Genomic DNA, 12,916 nt, shown 5'->3' with positions numbered 1-12,916 from the left:
CACGTATAAAAAAATACGTGTCGAATATTTTTTGATGCTCTATAACATATTACAATTTCAAGAAAATCGGGGAGGTACACCTCGGGTACCTTCCTTGTAAGTATCACCACACCCACGGATTTAGCCTTCTCTAATACCTCTCGTTCTGATCCGAAATTTGCATACGGTACAGACACATCTCGATTATTGAACACGACGCTCATAAAATTGATTGAATTTGGTTCGACAAGGATTTTTTATTCACTTCAGGTTTATACAATTCCTGTTCGATTTCTGGAAAGAAGCTGAATGGGAATTTCTCGATCTCGTGGAATTCCAATATTTTTCCTACTCTAATATATGTTAAGTCGGGTAATTACGTAAAACCGCGTTCAAGCATAAACTCGCAATTCTGTACTGTATCGGGTACACCTCGGAAGTCAACTCCGCGTGGCTTAACTCGATCTATTGTAAGGATTCCACTGATTGTACCAGGTGATTCGACCAAATTTCGATTCGTACCAAAACTCTTTAACTCGACTTTCCCGGCTTCAATAAAAAATCCGACAAAATCTTTATTCGCGAATCGATCACATTTATTATCCTTATGTCTGGCTTTATCACAACTAAATCATCTTACCTTTTTTTCCGCTTCGCTACAAGACTTACTAATATGGTCAGATTTACCGCAGTTGAAGAATTTGATTGTGGCGCCGCTCTTGATATTCGTTGAATCCGCCGCCTTCAAAGTAGTTGCTGCTGAAGTTCCCTCGATCGGATCCACATACGTCGGTTCTTGCCGTTTGCTAAGGGACTTATTTCCCCTCTCTTTTGTAGTTGCACTCGTACAACTTCGCTGTCCAAAAAGCTTACATCTTTCCAAGTCGTCTTTCTCGTACTCTTCAGTTGAACGCAGAAGATGATCCATGTTATAAAATGATTTCGCTCGGATATAATCACGTAGGTTTCGTGATCAAAAACCCTTGCTAACGTGACTCCTTGCCCTTTCTTAACTAAGTAACTCACTAACGTGCAATTCGCACCTTCCAGCATTTTTATCCGTGCCCCTCCCCTTGATTTCTCGTGACTACTTCCCGCAGCGTAAGCGCTCTTACCCTCTACCGGATTCTAGACGATTCTGGTTATTTCTCACTTCTGGCACATAAACACATACATGTATCACACATACATACTCAACATCAGAAAGGCTTTTGGAAAATTGTATACCCTAGAATAGAAAGTTATGGGACCCTAAATTACAATATAAACTGTAATAGAAAATACTGAATTCCTCATGACAACTTAGGTAAATGAATTTCGCCTAATTTTTTTGCGTACCGGAAAGATTGCCTAATATTCGTATAACCCATCGATATGACAAGCCGTTTCGAGCCCCCCTAGCACTTGTGTGGGTGACCATCTACGACGTACGACCGGGTTGTGTGCTCGAATTTAGAATAGCCGGTTACTCTCGGGAGGTGATTTTCTGTAGTTTTCATCTCATCTGGCCAAATGTCTAGGTAAATGCGAGTACATTGAATAAACTCGTATTCAGTCGCATTGTAATTAAGTTGTACTATAATTCATACAGTTATCTTAAGCCCATCTTAGTAAAATAAAAATGTTCAAATGCGCATACACATTGAAGTTGAGTCGTCTGGCGGTATCGCTACTCATGCCAAGGGACTCAAATGATGCTTTAGCAACGAGGATGACCCTTTTATTATATAGACCTCTGATTCAGGTAGGTTTTAAACATAAAAAAGCATAGTGCAATAGGTAATAATAATACTGGTTATGTGTTCGACTGAGTGATTAATCACAGTTAAATATATAGGAAAAATATATTTCAAGAAAAAATACACTACAGAAAATCTTAAAGAAGTAAAATATTCAATTGAAGAGATTATTAAATTAATTGAAGACATTATAAAAAAGAAGAAAAATAATTAAATTAATTAAAATGAAAGTTTTTACGATTATGAATTTTTTATTCTTTTATAATTCTTATTAAATATATAGTTCATACATTTTCGTATTAAAATTAATTTTTTTTTAAATATCCAAATGGTTCAAAATCTAAAAAATAGTACATTTCTGAATTTGTTTTTGAAAATTATTTTAATAATAAATCTTGAAAATTTGATTATTATAATTAATCAGAAAGACTTTCTTAGTTAAATTTGTAAAAAACTAACCTTGCTCGTTGAAAAATAACCAAATTCTGAATTTGTTATGGAAGTTCTTTAAATAATTAATAATTATGTGAATTTAACAAATAACCTAGAAAGAGTAAGTTCGAAGGCAATTTTAGTGAACTCCGTAAAAAATTGTGTTTATTAATGGAATAATCATTAAACTATGAGTATTTTTATGAAAATTATTTGAATGATTAATAATTATTACAAAATTAAAAAGTATCGTAGGAAATACTCATCGAAATACATTCTTAGTTCAATCCGTAAAAAATTGAGCCAATTATTTTAAAATATCTAAACTCTCAAATGACAGGGACAGGTCAGTGGGTATGAGGACCTATGAAGGTGAAGGCCTAATCAAGAGGGGTCTGTACGTCTTCCTGATAAAAACTGCTCGATGTGAGTTCATTGGTGTTTGGAGTGGCTGAGGCCCACTAGGAAATATATATCTTTCACGGGAACGCTCGTGAAAGATAAAGGTTCATAATTCCCTGAAGCAAGGGTGAGAGAAATCACCACGATCGTCCAGCTGCAAGGGAGAGCCTGAAACTTCACCATCGTTAGTGCAGTCATCATTCGAGGTATTTCATAACCTTTAGAGGATGGGGAGGGTCGAAATATCGACCACGGCAAAATTTGGTGCGTTGAATAAGGGGAAAATAGTGAGAAGCATCCTGGAGACTTTTTTGACCTGGATAATCGTCATTCCATGGAAAGCATCGTTCACCTTCATTTTAGATAACAGGAACCAACTTTGACGCTAAAATAGAAACAAATAAATAAATGTATCGCTTGACCTTGAAATCTCGATTTTCAAGGTCACGTCTGCTTTCACGATTTTTTGCACCATTTTTTTCATACTCAGCGCCTCAAAAAACATGGGCATGCCAACCATAACGCTAAGATATAAAGAAAATGACCTTGAGATGGTGATTTTCAAGGTTAAGGGTGCCTTCAGGATTTCTTTTACTATTTTTTTCGTACTCGGTGCATCAAAAAATATGGGTACACCAAACTATAACGCTGAAATATCATAAAAAGTTTTTTTTTTATATTGGCCTTCACGTTGCGGACGGGGGTGGTCGATGTATCGACCACCTGTCAGATCGGGGTCTTATAATGAGTTTTATGTTGAAATTATGCATAAATTTTTGGTCAAATGAAAACTCGATTTGAACGGAAATTTCCCCTTCCTCTAAAGGTTAAATGTAAGTACCCCGAGTCCCGGTGATCATTTATTTTAATGTAAAAAGATCGATAACCATTTAGACAGAAGCTCGCAGCTCACGCGAAGTTTCAGTTTGAAAATTTGTGAACTAGTTTCAAGTCAGTGGACTATGGTTGTCGGTTTATAACGATTTGCTCACAAGTTCTATTCTGAAATACTCAACTATTATAATTTTTAAAAATAAAGTCTTGTCTATTTATTTTCAATATAATAAACAAGGTGTCGAGTTGAATTTAAATTGGGTATCATTATTGACTTCACCTTCTTTCATCATGATGTCTTTCAAAAGAACGCCACCCGCTTCAACTCGATCAGTTCAAATGGCGCCCAACCAAAATCAAAACCAAATTCCAGAAATGACCTCCAGACAAAATCGCGAAAAAGACCACAGTTCACTACGACTAAAAACTGACGATTTTGATAGAATTGAGAGATTTGAAATAGAAAAAACAAGCTCTATAAATAAAGATGTAATCGATCACGTTGACGCGGAAGTTTTTATTAGAAATAATAATGAAATGTCGCGCAATGAATCTCGAAGTGAGGACCAGATAAGTTCAATTCATGAATTAAATGAGATGTTGCGTTCTATCAAAGATACAATTAGGGGGTTTCAGTCTATGCAGGAAAAAACAATAAAAATGCGAAATTCCGAGGGGTCACATCAAAGGGTTAAAACAGATATTCCAATTCCAACTTTCTATGATGAGTATGACAGCAATCCCATTGAATTTATATGGGAACTTTAACAATATTTAGAAATTAAAAACATTCTAGGTGATGCTGAAGCTCTCATCATAAAAGTGCATTAAAAGGAAGAGCAAAAGCATGGTATTTCGCGAATATTTTAAGTTGGGAAAATTTCGATCAATTCAGAACAGATTTTTTGGCGAAATTTTTTTCCTTGCAATATAAAACTGAATTAGTGAATGAATGGAGAAGCAGAAAATTTTCGCGAAAAGATAACACTTTCGTGCGGTATTTTCATGAGCAGGTCAGGCAAGCTAAATATTTTGATCCACCGTTGCCAGAATATTCTAAAAATTATGAAATTATTCGACAATTTCCTAAGAGAGTGTAAGACGCGATGGCTTTGGTTGACTCAGGGAAGAGGAGAATAGATATGACGATTTCAAAAGAGATAGAGAATATCATAAACATCATAGGAAAAAATCACCGAAAATATATTCTTAATTAATTATGTTAAAAAATGAAGCCTATTCGTGGCAAGAAAACCACTCTTCATTTTTCAATTGATTCTTCTAAATTTGCAAAACATCATAGACAAAAAATCATCGGAAAGATATTCTTGGTTAATTCTGTAAAAAATGTAGCTTATTGGTGGAAAAAAGACTAAACTCTTAATTTTTAATCGAAATAGTTTAAATAATTAATATTCTTGTAAATTTGCAATCCATCATAGAAAAAAATCATCGGAAAGATATTCTTAGTTAATTCTGTTAAAAAATTGAGCTTATTTATAGAAAAAAGTCGAAACTCTTAATTTTTAAATCTAAATTGAGCGACCGGATTGCACAAAGACCTTCGCGCGTGGACTCAGTCAGCCTTGTAGTTAAGAGAGGTGATAGCGCGTTCTACGGGCCGAGTGAATTGGACAAATAATTTTAAAACTGCCGCCATTCCGTTAATAATTATCAGATCGTGTTAGTTTTGCATAGAAATACTCATGAGTCTTTAGCGCATCCAACGAACAATAATTATTAACGGAATTAAGGCAGTTTTAAAATTATTTGTCCAATTAATTTGGCCCGTAGAACGCGTTATCCCCTCTCTTGCCTAATAGACTGGCTGAGTCCATGCGCTTGGGTAGTTGTGCAATCATGACGCTCAATTGCTTAAATAATTAATAGTTCTTGTAAATTAACAAAGCAACATAGAAAATAGTCATCGGATAAACATTGTTGGTAGACTCCGTAAACAAATTGACTCGTAGAACGAAAACCAAACTCAATTTTTTAATCGAAATTATTTAAATAAGTAATAGTTCTTGTAAATTAACAAAAAAACATATATAAGAGTCATCGGGTAGACATTCTTACTTGACTTCGAAAACAAATTGACTCGTAGAAACATAGCGAAACTTTTAATTTTTAAATCTAAATTGTTTAAATAATTAACTTTTATTGTAAATTTGCAAAACAACACAGAAATAAATCACCCAATAGACATTCTTAGTGAAGTTCGTAAACAAATTGACTCGTAGAAAAAGATCACTCTTAATTTTTAATTTGAAATTGTTTCAATAATTAAAAGTTCTTGTAAATGTACAAAGCAACATAGAAAATACATATCGCATCAATATTCTTAGTTCAATCCGTAAACAAATTGACTCGCAGAAAGAACGCCAAACTCTTAATTTTTAATCCAAAATGTTTAAATAATTAATAGCTCACGTAAATTTACAAAGCAATATAGAAAAGACTGATAGGATAGACATTCTTAGTTGTCCTCACAACAAAATGATATCCTCGACATATCCCTGGAATATCTCGGCAGGATATTGGATATCCTGAAACATGTCCCGAAAATCTCCCGGGATTTCCGTGGCATATTCCAAGGATATCGAGATCTCCGCCCCGTATGATATCCACTCAATGTCCTATATACACAATTTTGAAAATTGAATCCAATATTTCTGAAATGCAAATTTATTAAAATATGTAAAATTTCTGAAAACATTAAGATTCACAAACATCCGTCAGACAAAAACCTCTTTGTACAGACCTCGAATATTCGTTTTCTTTCAGAATCCTATCTCACCATACTTAGCAAAAAATTATTATTGCGAATATTTTTCATAACCAATAACAGCCTACTTACAATTAAAAACAATTAAGTCACTTTCTAAAAATTTAACAGTTGGCTGTTATTGTATCTGTAAAATTTAAATTGCGCAGTTTAAAGAACGGCAAAATCAGTTTGTACAATAAAGAAATAATGAAACTAATTTACCGCGTTGGTTTGTATAATATAAATCACAATTGATTATAATTTGGCACGAATATTCTAGAAATTGTTGATTTTCGTGAAAGTGTCACTTATTACTGTGCGAAAATTTTCGCACACTGACAGCCATACTGGAATTTACCCGAAAGTAAATTTAGAGGGGACTTTACCATTATTGTATTTTATAAAGTTATACTTTGTATAAAATCTTATTGGCATATACAATTGGAACATTAATGGGGTATCCTGAGGATATTCCGAGTTATCATTGGAACATTCCAGGGATATCGAGATTTCCGTCCTGTATGATATTATTTACGATATTTACGAAATTGTTGAATTCTGGAATCCAATTGAGCCTATTCCTTAAAAAATAGCCATTTATGAAAATTGTCTAAATAATTAAAATGCTTGAAGATTAAATGAATTTAAAATCAAATGAGCCACAGTCGATTTCGGCACGATCGCTATAACTTATGGCTATGAATGTTTACACCGACAATGTAAACAGATGCATCCGGCTTCTACCAACTTGGCTTCACGTAGTAGAGCTGGAATCACATAAAACTATAGCAAAGCCTCACATAACTCTCTAGGAAGCTTGGACCAACTTTCAAATACAGGATACGAGTTCAAATTATTTAAAATTACTATTTTTGAAATTATAAAATTAGCCTCAGTGAAAGTATTACCGTTCGTGTATATACTTATATGATAAATTACACTTTACCTAAAATTCGAGTAGAAATTGCATTTAAAAAGAAGTTCAATTATCTCGCCTTAAACTGTTTAGAACTAGAAATATAATCAAACAATCGTGGAATTCAAGCTGAACTAACAGTTCTACATGTAGCACTTATACTCAATGAAATATAGTATATTTTTGTCCATTAATTTACAGATTTGAAGTTTTTCAGATTAAAAATTCGCGCACCGATCTGTCGCACTGTGCGGCGAATTAGAAAATAGGAGTTCAAAATGATCCAGAGCCTACAATTTTCATCCATAATTTTTCATATTTGAGTTGCCTGTTCTACAGCATTCATTCATTTTACCTCACAAAGGTGAAAAATGGTAGATTTACAATCGATTAACAAATCCTAATAACTTCGATGAAGTTCGTGCAATCTGTTCAATTGTTATAAACAAATTTATGAACAAAATCGATTATTGCTGTAAATTGAACCCTGGAAGTTCTTTTCATCACGTTTTTCCCCGCGAAACCAAGTGAAATTAATGTTTCGTTGAAATCAAACACTAAAGCATAATTTTATTGATTGTTATAAACAAATTTCATAAACAAATTGAATAAATAAGCGCCTCTGTATATACAAAATGCATTTTTTCTGCGCAATCATTAGGTTTGCATTTAAAATTGAAAATTTCATGACAGAAATGGACTCAAGAGCCGTAGGAGTTTCATTTTTTATGATATAATCAACATTTCATCAAGAAAGAGATTTTTCCTATTTGATAGCGCCTATTTAATGCATTTTTTGAGTATAATTGTTAATAAGAATAAAAAATATTGTGAAACGTCAGTTTCCTCCATCAGAATATAAATTTAGGGATAAAATGAACAATTATGCACAAAAAAATGGATTTTTTTTTATCAAAGACTGACCGTTTATTGCATTTGTTAATCAGTATTGTTTATAACAATGGCAAATATTTTGATTGTCCATTTATGTCATAGAATTTTAAGTTTTGAAGACAAACCTAATGATTGCGCAGAAAAAATGCATTTTATGTATACAGAGGCGCTTATTTATTAAATTTGTTGATAAAATTTATTTATAAGAATAAAAAAAATGGTACTTTAGTATTCGATTTCAACGAAACATAAATTTCACTCGATTTTACGGGAAAAACGTGATGAAAAGAACTTATAGGCTTCAATGTACAGCAATAATCAATTTTGCCTTTTTAGCAAAATCGCCCCCGACAGACCGCTTCAGAATTGAATTAGCTTTAATTAAACAAAAAAAGATGGAACCGGACAAAATTGTAGGCTCTGGATCATTTTGCATTCCAATTTTCTAATTCGCCGCATTGTGTGTCGGGCGAAAGCGCGAAAGCAAAATTGGACTCTGGCCTATGATCGGATTTGTTAGTCTCGCAAGACTTGCAGCATATGCCTCACATTATCTGACAGCAAGTTTCTGATATTTTCCAAAAAAATGTGTCATTTGCTTCACAATAAAGCAAACAACCTTATCCTTGTACCATAATTGCTATCGGAGGGCTGTCAATAACCTATTTACATCTAGGGACATTTCTCTATAGCGTAAGTATCTAACGTTTGGCATCAATACAATGCGCTAGCAAAAAAGGCTATTACGTTTCCAAATCGTCTCCATGTAGATGGAGATAGATGGATAGATACATTTCAGATTATATTGTTGCTCCGTGGCAAAAATTAGCATATCGCAAACCACAGTTCTCTTAAAAATGTAATGCTAAGCTTTCATAAAACATAGAACTTTTAAGTCGGTTAAAAGATACGACCTGTGGTTGAGTATGAACAGTAAATTTATTTTCTAGACCACTGTGAGACGGCAATTTTCATAATAAAACAATAAAGAACATGAAAGGTGAGAGAAAGTATATGAGAAAAAAAGAACTTGTAGCGAGATGAACTCCAGAGTCTCGGGGGGGGGGGGGGGGGGGGGGGGGGGGGGGGGGGGGGGGGGCGAAAACCTCGAAAGGAAAAGGAACCCACTCAATTTTAATACTTATTGAATTTTATAGTCTTTTTCGATGGAATGACTGTTTTTACGTAATATTTTATCCCAGCGGAACTAGAAAGGAACTAACTTTTCTTCCAGCTAGAAGGTTGGAATCGTTACTGTCGCTGCTATTTCTTTCCTGAATTTTTGTTCCAACTAGCGTGAAGAGACAACAAAGTATGGTATGTGATTAAAAGAGAGAGAGAGAGAGATTAATACTTTGGTAACATTCATTTAATATTAGTGGCGATATCTGCATGCTGCTCTTCTCGTTAAAGGCAGCTATTCACCAATTTTCCATAAAGTTCTCTTTCTATCTTTGGCATACTAGCACTGTCTCAAGAGTTACGAAAATACGAAAACACACAAATCGAACTCATTTTCAAACTCTGACGTCACACCGTGAATACGGAGTTCTTATTTGTAACTTATCGAACAGCGGTTTCTGATCCTGTTGGCCACTCTGGAATAATTATAGCATAAAACAAAAAGACTAATCTTACTTGGCTTATTTCCGGGGAAATCTTCACATTTTCTTTATTTTGCTTTTTCTTATTCTTCTTCTGTGAATTCTGTGATTTTAATAGAGAAATAACCGCTACGCAAATAGAACCCAAAATGGAGAGAGTTTCTCCGCATGTCGATGCTCTCAAGAAAAATTTAGTAAAAGCAATTGGCTTTTCTTGCTCTGGTATAGACGGTAACTGTATACTTGGAGACTTTCTAAGTATTTCAATACAAGTCTCATCAGGGTAAGGAGATAGAGAAAGAGACTCTGCCAGACAAGCAATCGCAATCAGCTGCTCTGAATCATACATTTCTCTTAAACGCATCACAGCATCGATAGGTATTATTACAGTGTTAACTTTATCTTTTCCGTCCTCATTCCAAAAATTCTGAAGAACTGCTGGAATACTTTCACGAACTAATGTTCTCATATCTTGAGACAATTTCGTGAAAAGGAATGTAGTATTAGATTCAGCAACAGATGCCAATATTCGTAATATCAGATTGCGTGCCCTCAGTAAGCTTAACATGCACTCTTTAGTCTCTTTTCTCATTCTGGGATCCCCATCTTTCGCGTGGATCGGCTCCCAACCGACAATAACCTGTTGGAAAAAAATTCTTTTCAAATTGAATTTCTATAGCATCGTCACCACTATTTGCTGTCGTACATTGGGCTTATACGTTCTAATTTACAGGCAAAGGGTTTAGCTTAAACATTAAGCACTAACAACATTTTTAGTATCATACCTCTAGGTCTCGATTATCCCTAAGAAGATCCCACTTAATTAAATCTTCGGATGGTTCAATATGCATAGTTCCTAGTGCAGACATAAATACAGAAGAATCTTCGCTCCGAGTCAACTCTATTAACATTTTGTCTACAGTCGTTGTAGCAAAGTGAATTGATTTTTCCAAACGCTCTTTCAAGTCGACGAATTCTTGAATCTTCAAAAAACTCCCATATTTGTAAGCGAAGGTCAAGTGGTCTGCGCTCTGAAATTGTTACGGATTTTCTTTAAGACCAAGTATCAAAGAACCAACTTTTTTAAGCTAGAAACACCTACATCTTTGGAATTACCAACGAAAAATTTAGCCGTCTGTTCGAGATTATGAGAAGCGTGTGACAGCAGTCCCAAAGGTGCAAGCAAAGGCGTGTGTAAAAATCCCAGAGAATCTAGCTGAATATGTTTTGCATCTAGTAAAACGAAGGCATAATCAGCTGCTCCTATAAAACCCGCTTCTAGGTAAATCCTCACTAATAGGATCTTTACGTGAAAATTAGAAGTACTTGATGCTAAACATCGCTCCAGTAAGTCCATCGCCCTATAACAAAAAAATATTTTGGGTATTTTATGAAGTATGTACATATTTTATTTTTATTATTGAATCACTTCTTTCTGAACGTACAGTACCTGCCAGAATTATCAATCAACTTTACAAAATTGTATTAAAAACATCCCAAGATAGCACGTTTTCCATTCGTTATAAATGATGCTGACGAACCGATTTCCGTATTGGGCACGGTTCCACATATTTCGTGATATTTCGCGAAACAGCCAACACTTCATTATGTTCTTGTTTTTATTTTCAAAGGGGAGCTTTCAAACTTTAATTCAACGAAGTTTCAATTTACACGAATAATACTTTGGTCTTTCTCACATGCTATGTCGGACCCTATTAATCTAAAGTTCTTAAAGTAGTGCTCAATCAATGCGAAATTTAATAAGTTTTGTAATAGTTCCTCTAAAAATCTTTATAACTTAATTTTTTGCTGAGATATCCACAAAAAAGAGAGGAATGTTTTTACTACGATTTTTCCAGTCGATTGAAAATTCTGACCGGTATTGTACCTGTAAAGATATTCCGCTTCGCCAGTTTCATGCCATAACTGGTGTAACAAATGAGTAGCTAGCAAAATATATGCATCTGCTGGACAATAATCTGTCGTTAGCCTTTCTTGTTCCGGACAAAGTTCATTTCCTTTTTTATATAGGTGACAGAATCGTAGCACAAGTTTTTTCATTTCCTCTAAATCAATTTTAGGAAAATGATGCATCCCACAAAGACGCCTTAATTGGTTGAAGTGAATGTATCTCTGCATTTGGTCGACAGACTCAGGATATCCGTCCTTACTGACGCCAATATCTTTCTCGATCTGAGTAACAATAATAAAGAATACATCAATGTCTAACATCTAATTAAATTAGCTTGAAGAATCATATATTTTTGAGAATTATATTTTTTTCACCTTCTCTAATAGAAGATCTTTCTCCGGGGTTGACAGAAGGTGTAAGTACATTTTTAATTCGCTGACCACACAACCTTTTGATCCAAATTTATTAAAATATTTATGCATGTCTTCTACATGACTGAATGGGCAATCGATTTGGCTTTCCCGTGCTGTATTAAATAACTCAAGACGGGCAAGCTGCGGAGCTCTTGATTTTTTACCAGCTACAGCTGCAGTTTCATCCAAAAATTTTAAGCAATCTCCTAATGATTGACATTTTAGAGCAGCAGATAGGTAATCCTTGTAAAACGTCCAGTTGTCTGCGCTAAAAATGAATATGTTTAAAATATTAGTAATAAGAGGGGAATATGTGTATGCTCTCGTAACTTAAGTAAGTTGACAAATTCCGATAGATAAAGGGGGGAAGGGAGATTTTTTGATATACAATGCATGGAACTGGCAGCAGGAGAACAGCCTTCATCTCTTTTTCATTATCTCTTAAGCATCATAAGATGGGGTCCTTTCACACAAGCAGTCAAAACTCGGAACAAGCTCATTTTTAGGCCATGTTTAGATTTGCTGAAATTCTGTAAACTTGGAATAAATTTTTCTCGCTGGGCTTCGGGAAAATAAAAGAACGATGGTTGATTGACAAAAATTCTGTGAACATAGACCCAATATTTTTTGTGTGCAGATGATATAATTTTGCCATAACTTACCTAAATCATAGCACAAGTTGAAGTAACCGTATTTCAAAACCAACAATGATTTGTAGTACCGCTTCTGCTAGCCGCACTTATGATTTCCGACGGAGGTAGTGAAAGCTATTTTCAGTTACTTTTGATGTTAGATTTAATTTGAATATGTTTAACTTACCGATCAACTTCCTTGAAGCAACAAGCGCTCCTAAAAGTTAATAAGGACTTCATACAGGCATTTTATTAAGACTTTGGTTCATTTTTTATTTTGTTACATAATATATACAGTCTGTCAAGTTAAAGCGTGGGTGGCTTTACTCGCAGTTGGTAAGGTGTATCGACATGATTTTGGTGTCAAAATATTAAGAAGAGCTCCCTCT

The 12,916-nt window shown here is 34.4% G+C and overlaps 1 protein-coding gene across 5 annotated transcripts in view; it reads right to left on the bottom strand.

The window, feature by feature from the left end:
* Positions 1-12,916, bottom strand: part of LOC117179445 (N-alpha-acetyltransferase 25, NatB auxiliary subunit) — a 248,944-nt gene that overhangs the window by 74,086 nt on the left and 161,942 nt on the right. For all 5 annotated transcript variants that reach the window (XR_004467923.1, XM_033371265.1, XM_033371263.1 and 2 more), the window contains exons 5-9: positions 11,857-12,163; positions 11,459-11,763; positions 10,673-10,931; positions 10,356-10,601; positions 9,605-10,210 (exon numbers count right to left, since the gene is read on the bottom strand). Coding sequence is in view for 4 of the 5 variants with exons in the window: in XM_033371265.1 (XP_033227156.1) it covers positions 9,605-10,210; positions 10,356-10,601; positions 10,673-10,931; positions 11,459-11,763; positions 11,857-12,163 (1,723 nt within the window). In the remaining variant the exon portion in view is untranslated. The remainder of the gene's footprint in view (positions 1-9,604; positions 10,211-10,355; positions 10,602-10,672; positions 10,932-11,458; positions 11,764-11,856; positions 12,164-12,916) is intronic.

The sequence above is a fragment of the Belonocnema kinseyi genome, chromosome 9, assembly GCF_010883055.1.
Source record: "Belonocnema kinseyi isolate 2016_QV_RU_SX_M_011 chromosome 9, B_treatae_v1, whole genome shotgun sequence".
In the NCBI taxonomy this organism is placed as follows: domain Eukaryota; kingdom Metazoa; phylum Arthropoda; class Insecta; order Hymenoptera; family Cynipidae; genus Belonocnema; species Belonocnema kinseyi.
This window is presented reverse-complemented; position numbering and strand designations above follow the sequence as displayed.